The sequence below is a fragment of the Falco biarmicus genome, chromosome 9 (genome assembly GCF_023638135.1).
Source record: "Falco biarmicus isolate bFalBia1 chromosome 9, bFalBia1.pri, whole genome shotgun sequence".
NCBI lineage: Eukaryota > Metazoa > Chordata > Aves > Falconiformes > Falconidae > Falco > Falco biarmicus.
Window position 1 is genome coordinate 39,596,838 of NC_079296.1, and position 24,697 is coordinate 39,621,534.

At 40.6% G+C, this 24,697-nt stretch overlaps 1 protein-coding gene across 3 annotated transcripts in view; it reads left to right on the top strand.

The window, feature by feature from the left end:
- JMJD1C (jumonji domain containing 1C) overlaps positions 1-24,697 on the top strand; it is a 165,996-nt gene that overhangs the window by 108,504 nt on the left and 32,795 nt on the right. For 2 of the 3 annotated variants that reach the window (XM_056351587.1, XM_056351588.1), the window contains 4 exons: positions 17,784-17,889; positions 22,842-22,966; positions 24,233-24,376; positions 24,495-24,687. In XM_056351587.1, the coding sequence (XP_056207562.1) occupies positions 17,784-17,889; positions 22,842-22,966; positions 24,233-24,376; positions 24,495-24,687 (568 nt within the window). Of the gene's footprint in view, positions 1-17,783; positions 17,890-22,841; positions 22,967-24,232; positions 24,377-24,494; positions 24,688-24,697 lie in introns of those variants that run through there. The other variant, XM_056351589.1, reaches the window with a different exon arrangement.

Genomic DNA, 24,697 nt, shown 5'->3' on the forward strand with positions numbered 1-24,697 from the left:
ACCCCTTTAAAGGTTAACCGATACCATTAATTGTGGAGCAGATAAAAGATAGTATCCATCCTTTGGAAGCCAGGCTTTCATTTCTAGGTATTTGCACTACAGTGATACCTGACTTACTGGTTTTCTGAGAATGAAAAGCAGAAACTGTCAGTTTTTAAGAAAAAAAAAAAAGCAGTTGCTAGTGTTTCTAAGCCTGCTAGGATTTCCAGTGTCCTTGGTTTTAATGCCTCCTTCATTAATTAGAAGCACATTAATATATTAATGTGTGTGCATTTAAAGAACACGAGAAGCAGTCATCCCCCCTTCCCTTAGAAGAAGGTCTAAAAATCTCTTATGTGACAAATTGAAAAACATTTGGAACCTCAACTCGTACTGAACTGATTGCAATTAGAGTAGCCATAGATTCTTTCTTACGGCTAGGATGGTACACTGCGGTGATACAGAAATAGTATTTTGAGACTTGGAATAACAGATGGCCCTGAATAAATGCTATATAATTGTGTCCTGACACCCCTTCTTCCCTCCTGCTTCACCAAAGACGTCCGTCCTCCCCCCCCAGTACCAAATACAGGGCTAGAAAAAGAGAAGTTACTGAGAGAGACTCCTGGGGAAAGGAGAGAGGGTGGGTCAGTTTGTGGAAGGGGCTGGTGCTTTTGTATGTCTGCGGTGGGGAAGCCAAACGAGTTCAATGCTTCTTGTTGGGGTGAGGTTACGTGTTACGACTCGAGCTGCTCGAACAGCTTGGCTGTGCCGCAGAGGACAGTGCCACTATCAGACCCTGTGCTGGCGTCTTCAGGCTTCTAAAAGCAGCACAACCTTGATCCTCAAAAACAGGAGGAGGAAGGAAAAAAAGCTTGTGATGTTAGTGAGCTGAGCTGGATTAGCCCAGGGTGCAGCGAGTGCTGTGGCTTTCTCTAGGGAGGGGGTCAGGATGACGCAACGCAGAGTGGGATATCCTCCTTGGCAGCAGCGACCTCTTAAATCAGCTGAGCTGTGAAGTGTAAATTCACCCTCAGAGTCCAGCCGCAATCTTCCAGATTCATTTTACAAAGCAAATACTCGTGCTAGTGTCTGTCCTTTGCCTGAAATCTATCAAGATCATGTCTCTGATAACGTTCATTCCAGTAACAGTAATCAGTCTCTTTTTGGCAGTGGATCATTTCTTACAAGATGAGCTGAGCAAAACAAATTGAATATACGAGAAGGACTGCCTTTTGTAAAACGGTCCTGTTGCCAGGTCTGGCTGGCAGTAACATAGTGATGCTGTATGCATTTTAGGTCCTTCGCTTCAAGGAGTATTGACTGACACAGAAGCACCTTAATTTGGAAAAGAACATACAAATTGAAGGTGTCACTTTTGAAAATGTGTCACATGAACAGCTGGTTTTATAATATCTTGGTAGGTAATACTGTAATCAACAGCATTAGCAACTTCAGTTTTAATAGAGATGTTGACCAAAAACTGGTACAAAGCAGTAGCTTGTGAAAAATAGTTCTAGATACAAGCTTGGTCTCCTTGACTCTTGACCTCCTTTTTTGACTTGTAGAGGACAGCTCTCTGTGAGAGGCGTGGTTGTTTCTCCCTTGTCGTGGAGCAAATGGCTACCTATTGAGGCCTGAGACGGAGGCTACTGATCTGCATCAGTCATATGTAGTTCGGTGACAAGAGATGGCTAAATTGTTTTAACATTACAAGAAGGTTTCTGATGGAGATTTCATTTAAGTGCCTAGGCATAAAGAATCTGCATCTAAACTGGATAGTGCTCAGATACTGAATGCAGAAACACAAAATAACATTGAGCTCACTGATGAGTGCTGCAAAGATTTCTTTATTTGGATGGTTATTAGGAAGTTTTAGAAGTTACTTTAGAAATGTCTGGGGCTAGCAATGTTTCAATGCCAAGTTTTAAGAGTAAATGGTACAGATAAGAGCCTTACTGAATGGTAATGTCTTTAGGAGAACAGAAACTTTTTTAAAATGTGCTAACTGAATTATGTACCCAGCAGTGTGTTAGACACAAATATTAACTTGATCATTATGAGACTATTCTCTCCTGAAAGACGCCCGAAGTGGGAGGACTGTTTCTATTAGTTTTGCTTATTATCTTTTGTTAATGCTGGAAATCACATTCCTAGCCTTCAGTTACTTTAATTAAAGTAGTTTTTACTTGTACCTTTTTTCTGGAAGGCCTTCCTTTTCTTTGCCATGAAAACAGGTCCTAGATAAATCTTCGGCAAACTTTCTGTGAAGATCTGCTTTTCTAAAAAGAAAAAAAGGGCCTTTTTGTTCCCTTGTCTGGTTTGGAATACTATTAACCTGCTTATGAGCAGAAGACAGAACTGAGGAACCATTCTTGCAGAGATGAGTTAACTTTGAGTCATTCTAATTGTGTTTAGGTTTTGGTTTTAAGCTCTCATGGCTGCACATTTTCAATATGAAGTCTTTGGAGACCATGGCGATCTAAACACTTTTTTATTGCATTTTGCTGTTAGTGCCTAAAATTCCAGTACCTTTCTGCCAAAACAAACAAAAGTTCAAATCTGTTGGGAAGACTCCATTTCACTTCAGATACAGTTCTTAACTACTGAGTAATTTTTCCCATCGTTGTGTATATGTGTAATACCTAGTAATGGGCAGCAGATGGGCAATTGGTATGCATTCGCTTCAGATCAGTTCTGATCAAAAACCGCAGTGCCGTTTAACATAACTATTGGGCTAAAGGGATTCATGAATAAGGTGATGCCTGTCCAGTTTAAAGGTGACAACTGCTCAAGGCAAAGAAAACAGCACACTTGGCATCCTTTTAGTCTTGGCAGGAAGAACAAAGTTGGAGTAGGCAAAGAACTAAATTACTGTTGTTACCAGAAGTGGTTCTTCAAGAACAAGAGTTAAAGAGACTTTGGCAGGGCTGGCTGGGGAATCGTGAACCATGAATTCCCATGCCATGTCTGCTGTTTGCATAAATAAACATGTTTCAATTGTTAAGAGATTCAGCAATCTTCATAAGAGCTAGATGAGTATCATTATTAAAAGTCGGGTATGCAGCTGTGCTATACTAGCAGTCTTCCATTTTTTTTTTCCGTTTCTTCTCAAGGTTTTCTATAGCAAGGATTACCCTTGTCAGTGAAGTTGTTCTTTACAACTAAATGTGTTCTGTGATTTTTGTTTTTCCTTATGTGTGTAATGCTTTGAATCCTGCCCTTTTGCATAAAAGTTCTTTGGATTCTGTATGTGTGGTGCCTTAAACACCAACCTACAACTTGCTTCCGGTGGCTTTTATCTTTGTTGCTTCGTAGAGGATACAAACAGTATTATTCTCTACGTGAAACCTGTGTGTGACCAGGAGTGACTCATTCATTAATCTGGGATGGTCAGACCATTTAGTCATGTAGTTCTTTTTATGGTGGTAACAAGGGGATCTTGAGGATAAAGCAGATATGAATGTTTGCCATGGTACTTTGCTTAGCAATGAAATGAAAATTCTTTTCTTGCAGGAAATGATAGAGATAAAATTTACAACATGCATTTTCTACGTCAGGGTAGTGTCTGTAGGAAATACAGTCTTGAAATGGGATGTGTACAGTCAGATCCTTAATATTTCTCTACTTTGTATTGCCAATATATCACGTATATTTTGTGATAAAGTGAAAATTGACATGTACTGAGTTTTATAGTGGTTCTTGCTATAGATTGAAAATGAACACACTTTCAAATATATTTGTTACTGAAATACGTTAAGCAGAACTATAGTAAGCGTACAGAAATACAGGCATGACCTAAATAATTAGAACTGAAAAGTTTCTGTAATAAGATAGTTGTACTATCCTGTGACAGCTATGTGTGTATTTGTTATGATACATGTAGTAAGTTAAGCAGGAGCAAAGCTGATTGTGCCTTAATTTAAGCGTTGTAGTTTACTTGAAGGACTATAGATGGGGATGTGAAGCATTAAAGCTGAGCATATGGTATGTGTGACCTCATCAGTGTGGTGTTTTTGTCTGGGTGGTGTTTGGCAGTACCCGTCACGGGCACTATCAGGCTGAAGTGTGTGATTCTGCTGTTACTGGCTGAAGCAGCTGGAGTCAACTGCATTATTCTTTGGACAAGCAAATAAAGAATAACAAAAAGTGGTTTATATCATGTTTTTCCATAATAAAATACGCTTATGGAAAGAGCCAGAAAGACTTGTGTTTTGCCCAAGCAATCAGTGTATTTCAGCTGTGTGTCTGGATCAGGCAGAGCAGGGTGTGTGATAGATTATGTATTTCCATACACATACACAAAATAAATACACATTTCACGTATGTATGATAATTTATTTCCAAAGGATTTGTGGGCACACAGCACAGGAACAAACGTACACAGCACTGGAACAAACGTGCACAGCTGAGACAGGGCAAAGAACTTGAATTAAGTTCCTTCACAATCATGACACTTCCTGCAAAGAGGGTATTTCTCCACTGAAGGAAGGAAGTGGAAGGGTGTGCACACAGCCTTCAAAAAGTTCTCCTGCATGTTGGGTTTAAAAAAAAAAAAAAAAAAAAAAAAAAAAAGAACAAACCCTGCCAAGAGGGAATCAAGAACATACTTCAGTTCTTCTCTGTGGCGAAATGTCTCTTTAAGCCACCCTACTTATATTGTCCTTCAGACCAACTATTTTTTTAAGACAAGACTGGTTGCCATAGTGTTTCAAAACGGTAAGGTCTTGCCTGTCTACCTCTGTGCTGAAGGTTGCAGATGTAAAGATAGGGCACTGAGAAATCCCCTGTGGGAGGTGTTACATGCACAGTGATAGGCATGTGTACTTTGCTCTTTTTCTAACTGTGCATTGCACATTTGAGGGCTGGCAGGTCAAATGTCTTAACACACCTTAAAGATTGTTGAAGTAATACTTTCTGGCTAATCATGAAGTGGGTACCTTGGATTCAGGATCTAATGCTGCATTAATCTTACTTGATCTATTAGAAATTCAAGTTTCGAATGCCATGAAGGTAAGGGTTGAGAAAAGGGCATTGTGCAGCTCCGATACCCACCTTTTCTGTTTATTATGGGCAGACGTGGGGTATTTTAGGCCTGGATGCTTTTGGGTTTCATGACTTGTTTGCTCTTAAGAGCAAGCCAATGGTGTTAGCAGGGCTTGTGTAGTAATGACTTGTGCACGTAAAAACTTCTTCAAACATTTTGAAACGGGGATAAAATAATATTTTTCTGTCGGTATTTTAAGCACCCCATAATCACACATGCACTCCTCTTTCAGACTTCTCTTACTTTAAACTTCAGGCTTAAAAATAGCTACTGCAGCTGAAAATTGCTTTTCCCATAAACTTGTACCTCCACTGACTGGGCAGGCAGGAGCTTTTGGGTTGGTCCCACCCTTTGAGGTTGACAGAAGCTGCTCGGGAACTCCTGGTGCTGGCCAGCTGGCCGCCGTGGCTGTCATTTCTCTCCTCCCGCTTTTGTTTCTTCCATGGGCGACAGAGATGCACACAACTTTCTGCATCTTTAACTCTTCTCAGCGTTGTGTTTAAGAGCTATCTTTATTCTTTCCCATGTCTCTGGTGTCTGGACCACCCATAAGCAGTCCAGCTGGCTTCTCTGGCAGCGTTGTGGAGAGGGATGGTCTAAACAGCTTGTTACCGACACATCTATGTTTAAGTGTGCAGATCCAATGTGGGGGGAGGCAAAAGGCTGTAGCCAGCTAGAAGTGGGTCAGATGACTCATACCATCCCTCGCTCCCAGTTACACATGTGGGACAGAAGAGTCATCAGAGTACTCGCAAAGAGAGGAATGAGGGAGGAGGGATTGGCACCCTCCTTTTGTAGAGTCAGAGGGAGATGTATGTTGTCTCTCCTAAGCCTGTATTTGTGCCTGCCTTTGAAAAAGAGCTGCTTCCCTGAGGACCTTATCTGTCGTTAATCTCAAAATACACGGAATAAAATTGTACCTTTCTGTTTTACCTTGATTTCTTACGAAATGAAGGGGTTTAGTAATTTTTCTGTTTCTCTCAGCGAGGTTTGATACAGGAGTGGAGTTCTTCCAGATCTGACAAGCCTTAGGGAAATCAGCAGTGTGGAAGGGAGGCCATCAGTCAGCAGGTGGGTGGTTTAGCTGCCACAAATATGTGTGGCTCCTCCAGGTAGTAGGAGGGAGTTCAGGTGCAACTGCTGAAGGCTATGGGAAGGTGCGCAAGGAGGAAGGGGAGGGTGTTGTGAGGTCCCTGGAATAAGCTGAGATTGCTATAGTGGAGGTAGGCCTCAGATCCAAAGGAAAACAGGTTTTCTTCCACTGTCATAGAGAAACTTTATTTACTCTTCCTATGATTTTTCAAAAATCACGGTTGATTAAATTGTTTGACTTCATTAATCCTACTCCAGGAGGTAGCATTGAAGTAAACAATTTAAAAGTTAGGAATTGAGAACAGATGAAACAAAACTTGCTTCTTCTTTGAAGGTGAAGATCAAATCCTTTCACTGAAGTATCTTAGTACTTCTCAAAAGCAGTTTTGGGATTACTGAATTTACAACTCCATCCAGTGTCTCTGGGTAAGGAACTTCCTGTGTTTCATCGTAAATTATTACTTTTTTCACCAGTAAAGGCCTGTGGAAAATACTGCTCAGTAGGAAGAGTGGGGCACCTTAACCTTGGTTCTGTGTCCTTAAAATTTCCAATCTTCATATTTGATTTATTAAAAATTAATTGATTTCAAATAAAATGTTATTAAAAAGTTCAAATATTTTTTCTTATGTGATATTCTTGAACAACACTGTTTTCGTGATCTAGACACAAAGTCAGCTCCTAGAGAAGTCTGTTTCACTTTATAACCAGATGGTGCTTTACCATCATGTTCTTGCTTTCCCAAGTAGTTGCTGTACGTAGGGGCTGCGAATCCTTAGTGCTTTGGGGAACTCCGAAGTGAGAAGGAGGGTAAAATCTCTCTGTTGTTGCCTGGGAGTGCTTACCTAGGGAGGGAAGAAGAGCAGACCTTCCTGCATTTCAGGTAGGGGGGAAACTGAGTTTCATTCAAATGTGTTCTCTCCAGAATTAAGCTTTAGCTTGACATGATAAGCACAACAGCTCATTCGATGAGGTGCTTGTGGTATTCTTTGCTTTCGTTCCTTCCTATGACATTGCTTTGTTCAGAGCTGCTGCTCTGTAACTTTTTCTTACAAGATGTATTTTTGAAATTACACCTAATAGAAGCACTAATTTGTAGTCTGGGGTTAGTGCTTCATAAGAACTGCTCCACAGCCTTCAGCAAGCTGCAGTTAGTAGAGGTTGAGAGCTATAGCAGTTCCAGGTGTGCATATGGAATTCCTTTTCCAGGCCAGACATCTGGGGAGAAACTCAAGTGGTCTTATACAAACTTGGTTTTTTTTGTTGTGTTTTTTTTTTGTGTTTTTTTTTTTTTTTTTTTTTTTTAAATTAAAACCAAATACGAATCTTACTATTTTCTTAGACATTGGAAAAACTTAACTAATAAGAAGTGCAGTATTTGTTTTGATGTAGAGGGCTTGGTGTACAGTGCCTTTCCTGATCAAGCTTAGTTTCTTTTTAACAGTGTACTACAAATATAGTTCTAAATTTTTTATTCACTGCCATTGTTTGTAAATACTTTCCCCCCCTTCAGTCTAGCAAACATTTCCTGTCTTTTGAATGAAATTAAAATTAACTATTCCTGTTTTTTCCCCTGCACCCCCCTCTTCTTGTGTGTGTCTGCCAGCATTACTGGGAGTAGTATTTTAGTATGCTTTTGCTGAGCAAGTGGGTTTGAAGCACAGTAATTTCTGTGCATCTCTCATTATTCTGTACTTTATGATTTTAGTAGTGAATTTTAAGCATACAGTTTAGAAACTTATTTCAGCCATAGGTGCTAGGGGTTTACCAAGTGTGAATGTTTTCTTCCCTTTTTCTATCTTCTTTTCACCACTCTATGCCACTTTGGTATATGGTAGATAAAGTCAGGTTAAAGCAGTATAAGGATGCATTAAGATTTGCTGGCTTGTGTGGTGCTTGACAGCTACCCCCCCTCAAGTGGTGTAGTTCAGTCTTCAGTTATGTTTTAACAGGAATTTTTTGATTGTGTGTGCTAGTAGATTTATCGATGGAAAATATTGTGAAATAGATGAGTGTTGTATCAAATTTAAACTGAATGACTTTCCTAAGTTTACCCCAGGGAGCTTATTGCGGCAACAACTGAAATGCGCCTGTTTTCTTATTAGCAATTTAATCTTTCCTCTTTGCAAGACCATTATTCATCTGTTCCATAAAAGGCATAGCCACTGCTTTCTCCAGAGTTGCAGAGAGCTGTAGTGTTAATCCAAATATGATATGCACTCCAGCTGGTCAGACCTCTGTTATTTATAGGGAAAATTCCTAAAATGGCTCCAGCAGGTCAGAACAGACCTCTTTGCAGAAAAAAAGCACACGATGATGGCTGCATTGCTTCTGATACGGTGTCTTGGAGCAGAGGCAGCATTTCCACGTTTGCAGTGATGGGCTCACTGTTGTATGCCCAGCCAGGCAGTTGGAGAGTCTGCACCGTATGCCTGAGACAAGAGAAGATTGTTCTTCTGAATGAAATTCTGCAAGAAAATGTGCTAATTGTTTTCCTAGCCCAGATTCATTGCTTCTGTGCAGTGCTGCCTTAAATCCTACCAGAAATTTAACTGTGTAAAGCTCTGTGCAAATAGTGTGCTTGTTTAAGATGTGAAAGAAATGTGTTTTATTCTGAATTGCTTTCTTATTATCAGCATGTGGGCCAACTGTGTTACATCGCACTATTCTAAGAAACACATTTTCAAACAAACCCTGGAAAACCACTTGAAAATGGAACATCAATGTAATAGTAATTAAGTGGACCAAACTCCACTGAAGCTGGCTTTCAAGAATATTTTGAAGATGTCTGATGTATTCTTTTCTCTTAACGTAAAAAAGGCAGTTAAGGTATTTTTATTTTTGGGAAGAATTTGTATTCTGCCCATAACCCTCACAAGTTACAGGGGGAAAAGAACTGGAAAGTTGTATGTTCCCAGAGCTCCTAGTTGATAAATGGGAGTGAGGATATTTGCAGAACAGACTGGGTAGCTTTGTGGCTGCTGGCAGTGTAAGTTGGTGGTTAGAGCAGATTAGAGCAGAGTGTCATTTGCAGGAGCCAGGTACTCTGGTGCACGATTCTGGGAGGTGGTGTTGACTCTAGGAGCTGTCGTCAGCCTGCCACGTATTGGATAGTGTTTTAATTTTCTTCTGCAGATTTGAATTGAGAGACCTTTGCTTTTTAATACAGTAAGCTCTTACTTACCAGTAGTCCCATCAAAGAATACTGTGTTGCCGAGTAATGCAACTGATAAAAAGATTTGATGAAGGTAGCTACCACGAGATAAGAGATTAATTATCTAGTTTGTCATTTTCTCTGGTGATGGTATACAGCTTTCCAACTCTGCCAGTTCAAGCTGGCACAAGTAACTTCTGTCCCTGATGCAAGGAAGATGCGCCTTCTCCAAAATGGTCAGTCTTGGAGCAAGAACTGATTTCTTAGCTTGATTTCTGGAGGCATTAGACTGCCTTTTTAGCAGCCCACTGGTTCAGACAACTGATTATCAACAGAATGTACTTTGGTTTTGCTTAAAGACACCTCTATCTGTACCCATTGGTCTTCAGCTGATAATGATTTGGGGGAGTTGTTAGATACCTTCTGAAAGCTGTTCACAGGGTATCTGGGTCTCAGTTTAAGTTTTAATATCAATGTACAAAAGATTTTTTCTCCGATCTACTCACTTGACTGCTCTCCTGGTTAGCATCAACTTCACTCTGCTAATTGCTTGCTTCAGGGACGTGTCTGCACTTTGAGGTTTCTTTTCCCATAGTGGCATTTAGTTGCTTGGTAAGTGACTCAAAGGCTTGTTCCAGTATCACCACATGACGTGGGAGTTACTGGCTGAGTCGGGTAGGACCAGTACTCACTCCCTGTTTCTCTTAGGAGTAGATAAAACAAAACGCAAAATTAGGACAAAGTTGCATATTGCTGAGATAGTGGTGATAAATTTATGGAGCCTACAGTGAGGAAGGGGAAGGAAATGTAATTCAGTGCAAAAGCAAATGTACAGCTGTGTCATCAAAATGAAGAAGATAGATATGGAGCAGTGCTACTATTTGCTTGACCTTTCCTTTGTTTGTACATGGAGAATGTAAGTAGTAGAAGTACACTGCACTGCAGTCCTTCAAATGGAAGCTGACAGCCCACCAGGTTTGTTGGGTAGGAGCCACTTGTGTGGGGAAGTCTTTAGATCAGATGTTAAAAGGGAACGTCTGGCACTCCAGGAGATTTTGCTTTTCTGATCCAGATTGTCCCAGCTGCTCAAAGAGAGGGTGACATAACCCATGAGCATAAGGGTCATCGGGTTTATTTTAATCTCTCTTTTCAAATGCAAAACTGTTGTAGAAGTCACTAGAGCAGTTTTTAGGTTGTTTTGTGACAATGTCTGCCTGGCCCAGGTTTGGTTTTGCTTATCTGTTGGTGGCTGCTTGCTTCCCTGCTGCGTGCTTGTTCCGTATGCTGCTCTTGTCCCTTCTGCCTTTCTATACTTGATCGTCATCTACAGATAGAGGAATTAACAAACTGACTTGTAAAAATCGAGCTTTCCCGTGTGCCCATTTCACCTGAGGCACTGGGAGTCTTATAGGAAGGCAAATATCTCTGTTTATTTTTGTGTTTGTAAGTTAAAAACCAGGAGAATACTATGAGTCAGATTTTTTTCCTGTATGTTTATGTTCCTAACTTTAATATATTTTCCATAGGATAATCTTTCGTGTTTTTAATAGAAATTTATGGTATTCTTAGGGGGGTGAGTTATTTCTCTAGAACTGAGCTAATCGGTGCAATGATGCTTCTTCAAGCCTGAAATCATGACTTGGAGAAGTGTGTGCAGCCCTGCTCCCCTAATTCTCAAACCTGCTAATTAAAATTTTAAAACCAGTATCAGCTCTTTGGTTGTTGAACAGGGGAAATGAGGAAGGAAGTAGGAGTGCGTGGGGAGAAGTATGAAGCATAGGGAAGAGTGGGGAGCAAAAGAAAACCTGGTGATAGCTTTTCCTGAGGGTTGTTAAGTTTCCTGACAATTGGAAAGTTACTAAAATTTTTAGTCATTTTTCCCCGCTGTGGGTTTAATTTTCTAATTATAGAAACGTAGTCATTGCTGTTATACAATGAAAATAATCCATAATCTTAAATGTTGGTGGTCTGAAATACCTATAAACATTTGTCCTTGTTGGAGCAGTGCGTTCAGAGCCCCTCGTTGGGAAGGAGATAGTTATCCCTGCTCTCTCTCGCCTGGCCTCTGCACGTCGGCTGGGCGTCCCTGCCATCCCGGCCTTCCCTCATGCGGTGTGCACAGGTGTGCATCTGTGCACGTGCGAGCAGGGCTGACCTCAGCTCGACTTTCTCGCTGGTAGGGGTGAGGGTTGTGCCTTCAAGCTTGACTTAACTGGTTCAGATGTAGCCCAGCAGCTGCCGGGTTTGAATGAGGTAAATTGTGACTGTGCGCTCAGAACAGCAGAAAATAGGTCAAGTGTGGGTTGGGTTTACATGGAAAGCGCTAGCGTCGCCTGGTAAGCCTAAGCCTCTTCTCTCAGCTCAGACAAAGCCGTTTAAGGTAAACTGGGAAGTTACGATCTCCCCAAAAAACTCTCTAGCTTTCCGTATCCTTGGTGTTTCTGGCTGGTGTTGCCTTTCATGAGAAGCCTGGAGCGGGAGGGAGGTTGCCCTAGTTGCAAGGGCAGGCAGTGGGTCAGGTCGATGTGTTCCCCCTGGAGCGGTCCCCGCTGGAAAGGCGATTCTCTGCTGGCTTGTGCGCAGCAGCACAGCCCTGCAGCCGTCAGTGCCTCTCTGACCTCCTGCCCACCAGCTGCAGCGGCGTGGCAGCTGGGGTAGCCTTTCACTTGTCAGGAATAAGGAATATACTGTTTACCAGTGGTTTGTGCCTGCATATGTGTCTAGAAAGATGGTTGAAGCAACAGAAGATCTGTATATTTTTGTCTCAGCTAAATGTGGTGATTTCCCTGTAGGGTTTTGGTGTGGTCTGTGTGGCATTGGCAGCGCCTGTGCCTGGCCAGTGATACCTCTGGGGGCGTGTTAGTTGCCGCCAATTTTTCTGTTTTAGTTACACTCATCTTTTTGCCACTGGAAAAAAAGTCTTGCAGCATAGCAGAAGGGTACTGCCAATTAATAGGTGGTGTTCTTGTTGAGATCTTTGGTATTCTGCCCATCCAGATTTTATGTCACTTTTTTGTTTTATGTAGGTTTTTTTCCCCAGCTCACTCTAATGTCAGGTAGGACATCATTAAGATTGAAGCTTCATTAAAAACAACGCTGGTGGAGATTACAGATCACTGATCTGTCAGGTGACAAAACCAGTGAAAGATAAAAGGAGGAAGAAAAAAGGAGGATGGCTAGTTATCAACGAATGAAAATAAAGACAGAATTATACAAACCTTTCAAACAAGGGGTAAAAATATACGTGGATGTGCTTGAGGCTGGGTACAGGTAAGGTAGGTATTTAAGTATTCTTTTTCTTTTAATGGCAGAAAATAATCTTCCAAAACATGGCATTAGAGGACTAGTATAAATTCTCAGCAGTCTAGATTTTAAAACCAGTACTTTTTGCTGCTACTGCTCTCAGAAGACTGTTGTGGCAGTCCGTAGACAGATGTTGACTGATCTTGTTCCTTGGTTTTCAGACTGCAGTTTTGAAATTTAATTTCTATGCAGCTGAAGTTCCATGCAGTTGTAAAAATTATTTGGTGTAAAAAGAAAGAAAAAAAAAGGGGGGGGGGGGGGGAGATGTGTGTGAGGGGCTCAATTTTATGAAAACTGATTTCAAGATGTTCACTCACGGAAAAACAGCAAGCTGAAGGTTCAAGCTTTTGACACTTTGATCTCTGAATTTAAATATGGTCCCTCTACCATTAAAGTGCTAACAAAGTGCTTATTCCCATGTGCAGCGCATACTGTGTAAACATTGTAAACAGGACTCTCAGGTTGGTTATGTACTAGTTTTCATTTAATTCATGTCCTAAATTATCAGAAAACCTCTAAGCAGCCAGAGGAAGCTATAGTTAATTAAGCCACAGATGGTGAGGACTAATGTGGTGTTGACCTTTGCGAGGACTGCAAAATCTACTTAGTCTTTCTCTGTAAAACACTAGCTGAAATGAGTTCCTACTGATATTAAAAAGATGTCCTTGATGCATTGAAGCCAAATGCAGAGACACTGTGGCCAAGAAAGGCACTTTCCCAAAGAAACGCGTGCTAGTTCCTTGCATGGTATGTGTTGAGATTTTGTCTTCAGGGCTCCAATTTAAGCCTTTTTAGTTGCAAAAGCCACTCTTTTCCAAGACTGGTTTTCCTGGAATGCATTTTGCCAATTTTCCTCTTCTCCATCAATGAAAATGAAGAGTTGACAGCTGACTGGACTTTCTACACCTTCCTATAAGCAGCATGCAGCCTGTGCAGTGGGAGGTAGGAGTGGCTATTAGAATCCACTTTTTAGTTGTTTTGTGCTCCAGGGTTTCATGTTTCCATTTATTGAACTCATTTCTGCCCCTCAAGTCTGTGAAGAATGACTTGGAGAAGTATTTTAAAATTCTGAGGAAACATCTCTCAGTAGTTCAGGTCTTGTTGGGAAGGTAGAGAGCTGTGGAAATGTGCAGGCGGTCCCTCCACAGACGTGGCTGGCTGCCCAAATCAGAAAAGGAGCCTGTGGCCATTTGAGCCTTTCAGAAAGCACTTTGCATGGTCTATGGGCAACAATGCAGGTTCAGCTCATCCAGGGATGCCTCTCAGTGTCTTGGACATTATTTTGTTTGTGAATGTGGCTTGAGTAGGGGAATTCTGCACATATTTGGGTTTTGTCTAGTTTTTCTGTGGGTACTGTCTTTGAAATTCTTGCTTGATCGTGACTTAAAGGAGTTTCAAAGTATTACAAGTGATCTGCACTTGTTCACTTGTGGTTTTGTATGATAAATTATGTTTGTCTGAATAACCTCTCTAAAAATGCTTCTCTGAACAAAGATTTCTACTTTCTGGTTAGAGCAGTGTGATATGTTAACCCAGTGGTATGGTCTGTTGTTTCCAATCTGCTCTATCCTTTTGCATCAGAAGAAAGAACAGATGTACTCAAATAAACACTGGCTCACTTCATTATCTGGGAAAATTTTATTCTTTATCCTTCTCATGATTTCCTAGGAGTTGAGCATGTCCCCATTGGTAGGAGTTGCCACCTAGAGAGACATGCAGCTTACTGAAGTGTTTTTTGGATAATTCAGCAGAAAGTCCACTCCACCAGAAGTGAATTTCTCTTTGGACTGGAAAGAAGGAAGAATAGCAGCAAAAATGAAAAGAAAAAAAAAAAAGAAAAAAAAAAGATATGGTTTGCCAAGCTTCTGATAGTCACATTGCTTCATGTGACTGTCTCCTAGAAGGGCAGGAAGGATTATCTCAACCATATCTTTCTAGCCCATATGCCCTTTGTCTTCCCAGTGTTACATATAGTCGTTTGTGGAGCAAGGGGTGTTGCCATATGAAGTACATAAAGAGCTTCGTACAGTAGATTTGAAGAAGAAAATTTGCAGTCCCATTTCTTTGATTGGCATTCTGATTTGCATTTTGTAAGGATTTCAAACCAGCGTTAACATCCTCCTGGAGGGAGGTATTCCAGGACTCGTGGAAAAACTAGTCTAGGAGAGGGTACCGTACTTGTGTGAGCAAATCTGCTTTCAAATGAGGAAAAGTCTGGAGGATAATCCTACAGGGCATTTAATTTTTCTGTGGGTTAGTCTGTCAGTCTTGCTACTTTGACCAAGAAGGAGGGGAAGACTGAAGGTCATAATTGCCAAGGTTCAAATCTGTAGACAGAGTTGGTTTTTGAGCAATAAAAGTACAGGGTAATGAAAAAGCCTGGGCACTGCAGACTCATCCGCTCGTCTTCTGCGCTAAGATGGGGAAGGGACTGCAAGTCACCATCTGTCTTTGTTGCCCCATCTCCCTGGTTTTGCCAAAGTTTGTGGTGTGCACTAAACAGCGTCTTAAACCATCATCTTATAATTTAACACATTACGCATTTAATTTCCTGGGTTTTAGATGTTCAGATTTAAGATTAATGGTGGAAGGTGGTCAGTCACAGCACACACGTTTTTTCGTAGATATATGTACACAAAAGAACAGAATTTTTGAGATTTCAGGAAGCTTTTTTATAGCATCTTGATACTGAGCTTCAGTTGTCAGTTACAATTTTGCATTGCTGTACTGATTTCTGTTGAAATGTTTATGTCTAGAAGCAGAACACTTTTTTTGTGGGGGTGGGGTGGGGCAGTGTTTGATGATATGTTCAATGTGTGTTTTGTGTGTATCTGTATTTAGAAACCCTGGGTTCCTTTCGATATCCTGTACGTAATCCTGGTCATACCTACATGCAGTTTGTGTAACAGATCTTTGACCTCACTTGTGCCTTCTGTAGCTCATGTTTGAGATGAGCTCATCTTTCTTCAAGAGTGAAGAAAGTAGTACAAAATGCAGTTTGCAGTCTCCTTTTCTAAGTGTTCACGTGAAACGCACTCAATCAAAGGTACTGGTAAGTCGTGCACCTGAATAGGAGAAAGAACAGAAAAGGTTCAAATGCACTCTCTGTAGGTTGACCGGTATCTTCAGAGTCAGGTTCAAAGAAGTCAAAGATGCTTAGGAAGGATGTGAAATCTTAAAAAAAAAAAGAAAAGCAGCAGTGTGCATTGCCTTCAGAAACACATGAAAAGTGTCTCAAGATGACACAGAGACTCAAAAACTTTGCATAAAGGACTCATCGAAGTAGAATAATGTTAAGACTAACAGGTCTGACGTATGGTACCTAATCAGTGTGTATAGTCTTGAAATGAAGATACAGATTTTCTTAACTGTGACTGAAGGAATTACTAAGAATGTTTGACGTCTGCGTGTTAACTGTATTTTTAAGTCAGCCAGACAGACAGACTTCCAGTATTGCAGTGCCTCAGTCTGTTGCTTAGGTCTAATGCTTTTGGATCCGAGAGGGGAAATTTTTGTTACAGGAATCTCTTGCAGCTGCTGTGAAAGAGAGTGCATGGGAAGGAGGACAGATGAATGATCGTCACACAGCTCCAGTTTCAGAATCTGTTGGGTTCCCTTGGCAAAGCATTTCCTCTTTCCAGTGGTGGTGTTGCTTTTGTATGTAGGATCAATGCAAAAATGGATTTACACAGGGAAGTAGAACAACTAATACACTTTGTGGAATGACTCAGGAGAGGAGGTGTTTTGCTAGTCTGCTATCCTTGAATAAATTCTAGTGCTGACCTTCTTGGGCTTCTGGTAATGCTAGCAATGTATACTTCACCTAGCTGGTGGTAGAGGTCCTGTTGATCTTGCCCTTCACTTTGTTCCACTTTACATGTATTAAAACAATCACCTTGAGCATTCCTTTTGGATCCGAGGCCATATCCTTTTCAAAAGCAAAAGGAGAGTGAGTGATTTTCTCTTGGTAACTGAAGCATTGATTCTTTCTCCATAATGGAGCACACAATCTTCAAGTGTCAGGAAGTGAATTTTGAATTTGAGATAGACATCCTGTGAACAGTGGGTTAGCAGGAGTAATCTCATCCAGATGAATAGAGAGAAATTGCTCGTGTCACTTGAGGGCCTGGCAGCAATGCACAATTCCCTGAGTGTTGCTTGTATCTTTGTATTCTATGGATGGAGCTCTTCATAATAAATTGTAAAACATCAAGGAACTTGTTGGAGATCAAGGAAAGAAATTACTTGATCTCAGCTGCAGCACTGATAAAACATTTTACATTTTGTATGTGGAGTATTGCTCTGATTATTTTAACTGTCTGAAGTTCTCTTGGCACAAATGCATGTTCCTGCAGCTCAAGGATTTCCTAGGCCATCTTTGCATGAGGAGTCGCCAGGCGTGGTGCAGATTTATTTCACTGCCACAGCCTCAAAAGGCAGAAATAGCAAGTTTGCTCTGAAGTAGAGAAATAGATACTCCCAAGAGTCTAGAGGTGAACGGTGACTTAAGCCACGCTGTCTAAAATACGAATAAGATCTTGTGCCTAGTTTTTCCGTGTTAGGACAACAGTGCCACCAAATGTGTCTTAATTTCCCAGATGATGTCCTATTTAAATAGTCAAAAATAATCTTTTCCAGGAGGACTGAATATAATAAAAAATTGAAGCATGTCTTATTTGGAATTGCCTAATTAACAAAGACCTACATATTTGAAAATCAGTAATGGTGTTTCTCTCAGAATGTTTGTTTCTCTTAAAATACAGCTATCTCTTACGCATTATCTTTGTGGATTTTATAGCTATGTTTATGCTCAGTATGTCTGTACTAAATTTTATAGATATGATAAACAGATACTTATTTTTTAAATTCATTTAATCGTTTAAATTCTTTCTGCATACCTGTAAACACTGAAGTCTTTAGAGGGCAATTTTAGCTTGTAGCAAGACAGCATTTATGAAAGTGTGATCCTATTAATAGCTTACAAGTCTGGCCACATGTGGGGTCTGACATACCATGTTCCCATGAAATAACTTCTAGCACTATGTTATGCTTTTAAGTTTTTTCTAAAAATAACACAGGGATTTGTAGGCAATCAGTAAAATTAGCATAAAACTACTTAATATTGTACTCTTAAAATACATCTAGGAAATTAAACAGAAATGTTACAAGTAAACATAACATATGGTTCTTTTTTTTAATCTCTACTTTAGGACGACGTAGACAGTCTAAACCCAGTTCTCAGGGATAACCCGCAGTTACATGAGGAGGTAAAAGCCTGGGTAAAGGAACAAAAGGTTCAGGAGATTTTTATGCAAGGTAATTATGTGGGAAATTCTGTTATTTCTATTCTGTGTTAGCTAGTTTAAGGCCATTAGTTGTGTTGGACTCATCTCATAGTATTTGTGATATAATGGAGAATGTATTTCTGACTTGGAAGTTATTTTTGGAAGTATTTGTTAATACAAGAAAACAAGACTATGTAAAAAGCTGTGCGTGACTTCTTCAGACTGTTCATAACGTGTTTGATGTTTTGGTGATTACAGCAGAAGCTGAATATCATGAGTCTGAACGTAGGTATTTTATAAAGTTTGTTGTGAAAATAAGCGCGTATGAATGGCAACCACACACCTTTTAGCATGTTTAAAACTGTTGTGTGCTCTGTTAGTGTTACTATTACGTGTGATAACTTCTCAGATACCTGCCTGTTCTTGCAGTTATTCACAGCTCTGTCACAGATGAAGAATACTTTCAGATCTCCACCCCACACCCTCAGCCCCCGATTGAAAAGTGCCTTTCAGATCAGTTACAGTTTTGTAACTCTGTTCTAATGCTAGAAGGTTGCAGCAAATGCATACATCATTTTTTACACTGTAGCTACAAGTTAGGTGAAAACTAGTATGAATTAGAATAAATTATTTTGGCTCAGTCTTGCTGATAATAAAAATGTATATGCATTTGTGCAATATATTCATTAACTTTCTGCAGAACTGACAGACAGCTCTACAGAGGCATTCCTAGCTATGGGGGGCAGAAACTAACCTCTGTAGGATCTGGGTTAAAATAAAATTCCCAGGCAAGCAGCAAAGCAGTTTCAGGACAAAAATGCTTAAGCATTCTGTAAATTAAGAATGGGAGGGGAGCAGTAAATAATCTGGTATTTTAAGGATGGCACTGAGGTTTGCTTACTGTCCCTTTGATAAAACTAAGGTTAGAAAACCAAAAGAATGTGGTAAGTATAATATCCATGTTACAGTTAAAAATGTCTGTCTTTCCTTCTGTGGAGTTTCTGATTTGACTAATGCGATTGTATGGGCCACAGAGAAAGCATGCTGAAAAAAGCAATCTGTGGAATTGTGTAGATAGGAAGTTCGTATGTCGCTGTTAAGTGATTTTAGATTCTATCATAATACCCTCAGATACAACATGAACAACATGAGTTAGTAGTCTGTTGGTGAAATTTGCAGGCAGAACTAGATTGAGAGGTGATGTGAAATCAAATTAGGGCTATAGGAAAAGGAAACTAAAATTGAGCTTGTTTGTTGTATTTCATTAGAGTAACAATACTAAGAAAATTACCAAAGCTTTTCTGTACACTGGCACAGACTCAATACTTGAGCAAAGCCCCAGCAATATTGGAATAGTCACCTAAATGAAACTGCCAGCCTGTCATCCACACAACTCATTTATGTCCCATCTTTCCAGGAACTGTATTTTTGTCTTACATATATATAATTTTATATAATTTCTCAAACAGATGTTTAGATGCTTGGAAGTGCACAAATTAGGAGTATTTTAGATGAGGAGGTGAATTTAATTCAAACGCCCTTGCAGACTAGCTCTCCTCATCTAAGGAAAAGCTGCAGTTCAAATGCATTGCTCACCTGCTGTGGGTGCAGTGTGACCGGAGGAGAGACGCACTTCCTCGGGCGGTGACATCCCATCCGCCGTGACAGCCTTTGCAGTGCCACCAGCTCAGCCCCACTGGACGGTGGTCAGCCAGCAGAGAATGCTGTCATGTTCTCCTGGGGCATAATCTGCTCCTGGTCCTGGAGACTTTGCATTTGGCACAAATCTTTCAATGGCTTACAGGCAGCCCTCTAGCAGTGCTAGCTGCTGTAATCTAGTCATGTTATCCTTCTTTTCTCCTCCCCTCCCTTCTCTGGTTTTCTTCATCTTCTCCGTTATTACCATTTTCCTGTTCCCTGCAATTTAAGCAACATTTTCAGTTATACCGTGTCTAGACACATCTATTAAGGTTGTTACCATATTCTCTTGCTTCATTCTCTACAGCATTTTTAGGATCCAGCCTTTTCCTTCTTGTCTATGATGCTGAAGTCTTCATCTCGTATCTTACTATTTGCTACTTAGACTACCACAGTTAAAACGCACTTTTATCTGAAGAAAGAAGAGGGTCAGATAAAAGTATTGAAATCAGGTTCGAAATGTTTGAAAGAAACATGCCAATTTGAGGAGGGGGAATTTTAGTCAGAACTGGTCCAGTTATTTACAAGAATGAGACTAAAGAAAAAAATTGGCCCTTCTAACCTGTTCTTTGGGCAGCAGTCACAGCAGCAGGCTTTGCAGTAGAGATTGTAGATTTGACAGGAAAGTAGTTTATTCCTTGTTTTAAAAAAAAACAAAAACAACCATCACCAAAAAACTCCTCCCAAACTTGGCCAAGTTGAAGGCTTTAGGGACGAATAAAACCAGTTCAAGGAACATAGTAAAATGTCTTTGATACTTAACAATTAAAATCTTTGAATTTTTTCTTCTTATTAGATTTACTATCACTACAGTCAGTGAGGCTGCATGTATAATAATCGTCTTGAAACACTTGAGTGTGCTTCAGCCCTGGAGATATTTCCTGATAGCACTGCACAGGCTGTTTCAACAATGTGTAGCTGAGCGTGATTCAGCCAGGGACTGGAGACAAAGCCAGGCTTTTCCTGTAATGGCTGCTTGTGGCTGGGCTGGGCTGGAGCTCAGAGCCGTCCTGTGTCGTATGACCACAGGCTAATCTTTCTCCTTCTTCGTGACACCCAGCAGCACATTAAAAAAAAAAAAAAACAAAACCCAAAACCAAACAAAAAACCAAACAAACCACCACCACGTTTTTTAAAGGTAGATAAAGTGTCTTTTAAAAATAGATGGGATAATAGCTGGGAGGAGGGGCAGACACAGATTAGAGCAAGGAGTAAGAGGAAAGAAATTGGCACTGGGTCAGTGCAGAAGAGTATAAGAGAAGCTGGAAGCTGATGGGGAAGGATGGAGCTTGTAAGATGAGAAGACTGGGAAAGGACTTGGAAGGCAGTGGCCTGGAATCATAAATGCTAAAATGAGAGAAGCTGGGGAGAGGCTGGTTCTGGTTATGCAAGAGACTGAAAATCATTGTGCAGTTAACAGCAGGCTGCAAGAGAGGAGGAACTGGGATAGGAACGTAGGAATGAGAAATGCACACGAAGAGACACAGGCAAAATTTTACTGAGACTGTCTGAATAAGGCAGAGCTTTGGGACAGTGATTAAAAGTTCGAGACATGGAGAATGCAGTTGGGTCAGGCAGCCAGAAGTGTGGGAGCTGAGCTGGAGGCGTTTTGCAGGGGCATATGGAGTAAGCGTTGGAGTGGAGCCATCAGGAAATGTGTCCCCACGGGAACCCCGTCTGGTCCAAGACAAGGAATGAGAGACATAAGCTTGCAGATCCTTCCTCTTTTTATGGTCATACGTGTCAGTGATTGGCAGCACCCATGCTGGTGCACTTCTGACCCTTGTCTGTGCAGCTGGAAACGTGCTCCAGGGACGAGTTAACACCAGTAGCTCAGAGGGTTCAGTGGGTCTCAGGGTTTCAGTTGTGCAGTGAATGATGTGAATGTGGGTGAAAGAAGGGTGCCACTGCATGGTGTTTCTGTTCCTAGCCGTTTTAGAACCTAGATAATCACATGCAAAAGGTATTTCAGAAGGCCTTGCTAAGGTTCCACAATTAAATCCTAAGACCACTTGGAAATGTCTAAATTATTACTGCTTTTGCACTTCTCCTGACTTCTCAAATATTGACATTAAAAACAGTCCTTATGAACATGCACTTCCTTGTGCAGAGGTTATAATGGACTCAGTCATGTGAATACAGATATTTTGCTAGAGAAAGATCGGCAAGGTCCCTGTCTGTTTGCTGCAGATGTTTGAGCTTGCTTAATGTACTGGGCAGGGGTTGGAAAAAATCTTTTAAGACTAAAGACAGGGGAATTCTGGCCTTGCCTGTGCGGTTGAGCAACTAAGCACTCTTAAATCATTTAAGTTAGGCTTTTTGTAGGCTGCCACTGACTGGTTTTGCTTCCGTTCCTGTATGCCTGACGTGGGGTTTGGTTGCAGAAGTAGCAGAACCCACACAGTTGGAACTGAACTCAGTGGCAGTGTGCTTGGTCATACAAAATGCTATATAAACACTTAAGTGCAATGAAACTTTAGTGTGTTGATAATCAAGAACATGGGATAAAATTGTTGAATCTCAATTTCTGGGTCTTGAAACCAACTACAGAAATAAAACTACTGTATCATACTGTCCCCCCCACCCCCACTGACTTTTGGAGGTGAATTAAAATGATTCTGCAAAGTGACTGTGTGTGGGGTTTCTTTGCAGTTGCTACATCTGAAAACAGGAGCTAAAATCTTCACTCAGTGTGTGTGTGTGTGTGTGTGTGTGTGTTTTGGAATATTCTGTGTGGCCATAGCAGGGACGGGATCACTCGGCTGCCTTTCCAGCTGCTGTAATGGAGAGAAACTCTGTGGTCACTTATGGGAAAGACTTGGCAGATGGAGAGCCTAACCACTGAGATGTAAATCTTTTTGCCAGCAAAGCAGCTGGGCATGTGACTAGCCTGTTAAATAGCTTCTGTATAACCTGCTGCTGCCACTTTCTGGCCTTTCAGATTACTTTCCTATGGTTCCTGTACGTAGGCAGGAATCTGTCCATCATTTCTCATCATGGTTGCAGCAAGATTTAGTTAGATAAGAAAACAGTATGTTAAAAATACTAGCAGAATTGACCTTAAGGCATACTTGAATGTACCAGTTGCGTTCCAAAATGTCTTCCTGAGTAAAAGTCAAATCCACAGGCAGTGCTGTGCCAGAATTGCCTGTAGTTTGCTGACCATGCCGTGCACGCTGTATGTTTGCTATGAGGCTGAAAACCCAGGAAAACCCATTGATAACTTTTTTCTTTCCTTTTTTTCTGAATTCCTCAATGGCTTTTTCATTTCTTCCCCTTCTAAAGGTCCGTACTCCTTAAATGGTTATAGGGTGAGAGTGTACAGACAGGATTCTGCCACCCAGTGGTTTACTGGTATCATTACCCACCATGATCTCTTCACCCGCACTATGGTTGTTATGAATGACCAGGTGAGTTTTGGTATGTGTTACTCGGAAAACAAGCCTCAAGTAAACTACACGTTGGGAGTTCTTACAGGTTTTTTGTGGTGCTCTGAAATACACTAAGCTGTTCAGTTCTAGCAGGGCGAGTCTTATTACTGCGCTGAAACTGCAGCATGACTTTGCATTGGGCTAGCAATTAAAACCATCCTGAGGCTGAATGTTTGTGCAATCATGTGATTAATACCAGTTCTACAGTTTTGCTTTTCTTCTGCTCTCACCATTTGACTAGTGAAGTCTTTGAAGGGAAGCGATCTGGTTTTAAGAACTGGTCTTCCCTGTCAGCTCTGTTGAGAATTTCTTTTCTCAGCGCTGAAATCTTCTAGCACTGCAGTAGCGATTACTTCTTCCAAGCAATTGAAATAACCGCCTCCCACAATTTATTGAATTAAGCATTTACTTCAGCCCTAATTTACATTTACTGAGGTGGGGTTTAGTTGTATTTCTGAAGTTGATGTTATAAAAAGAATTAATACTGGTATTTTTAGTGGCATGGCACTAATGAATTTTATTTCAGGAGACCAGGGTAATGATTCATTGTTAATATGGGGAATGACCTGTCTCTGCCTTGAAATGACTGACAAAATCATATGTGACAATAAAATTTAAGACTAGTCTAATGCTCAGATACATTCTTTCCCTTAATTTGCTCTAATTAATTTTCCCCAAATGTTATTTTTTTCACTTTGTGACACATTGGTTAAAGATCTGGTTAGTATTTCCTCCCTTCTGAAATATCCCTCCCTAGTAACATTCCACCGCTCTTAGAGTTGTTCTCTCCAGTTATTTTGGTTCTTTCAGCAGTTTTGCTTCTGTTGGAAGCAGTATTGTAATGTGCTTCTGCAAGATATTTTATAGTGCATTAAATACATTTTACAAAATGTCTATTTGAATTTCTGCTTAACATATACTCTGTGAAGAGCTCAGTGTCTTAATTTCAAATTTGCAGATCAGTGAAAGGGGGGAAGGAAGTGGTGGGGTACTTCTTTTAAAAAACAAAGTTATTTTTACACTGACATGTAAAGACACATTTGCTTTGGTTTTACTCTTTTCCCAGCCTTTGTTGAGATTCATGTGTCAGATCTGCTCGCTTGGATTAAGTAGGCTTTTTCTCTGATTAGTCTTTAGCACACAAAATAGACTGGTGAACAGTGATACAGAAAATACAGGTTGGGCAGTATGTGAACATCTGCTGATCTTTTTTTTTTTGTTCTTTTTTTCTTTTTAATAAACCAGGTGTTAGAACCGCAGAATGTTGATCCTTCTATGGTTCAGATGACCTTTCTAGATGATGTTGTTCACTCTTTGTTGAAAGGTGAAAATATTGGCATCACTTCACGCCGACGGTCTCGTTCCAACCAGAACAGCAACACAGTCCACGTAGATACATTTATCTTTTTAACTAAGTATTTTTCTGTATTGTAAATATTAAAGATACATGTTTAAAGTCACTGATTAAAATTGCATTTAAGTTCATTAATCACAAAATTATTTTTAGGGTCATTATACACGTGCGCAAGCAAATAGTCCAAGACCAGCAATGAATTCCCAAACTGCAGCACCAAAACAGAATTCTCACCAGCATCAGCAACAGAGGAATACTCGGCCAAATAAGAGGAAAGGCTCTGATAGCAGCATGCCTGATGAAGAGAAGATGAAAGAAGAAAGATATGATTATATAGGTCGAGGAGGTAAAAGCAG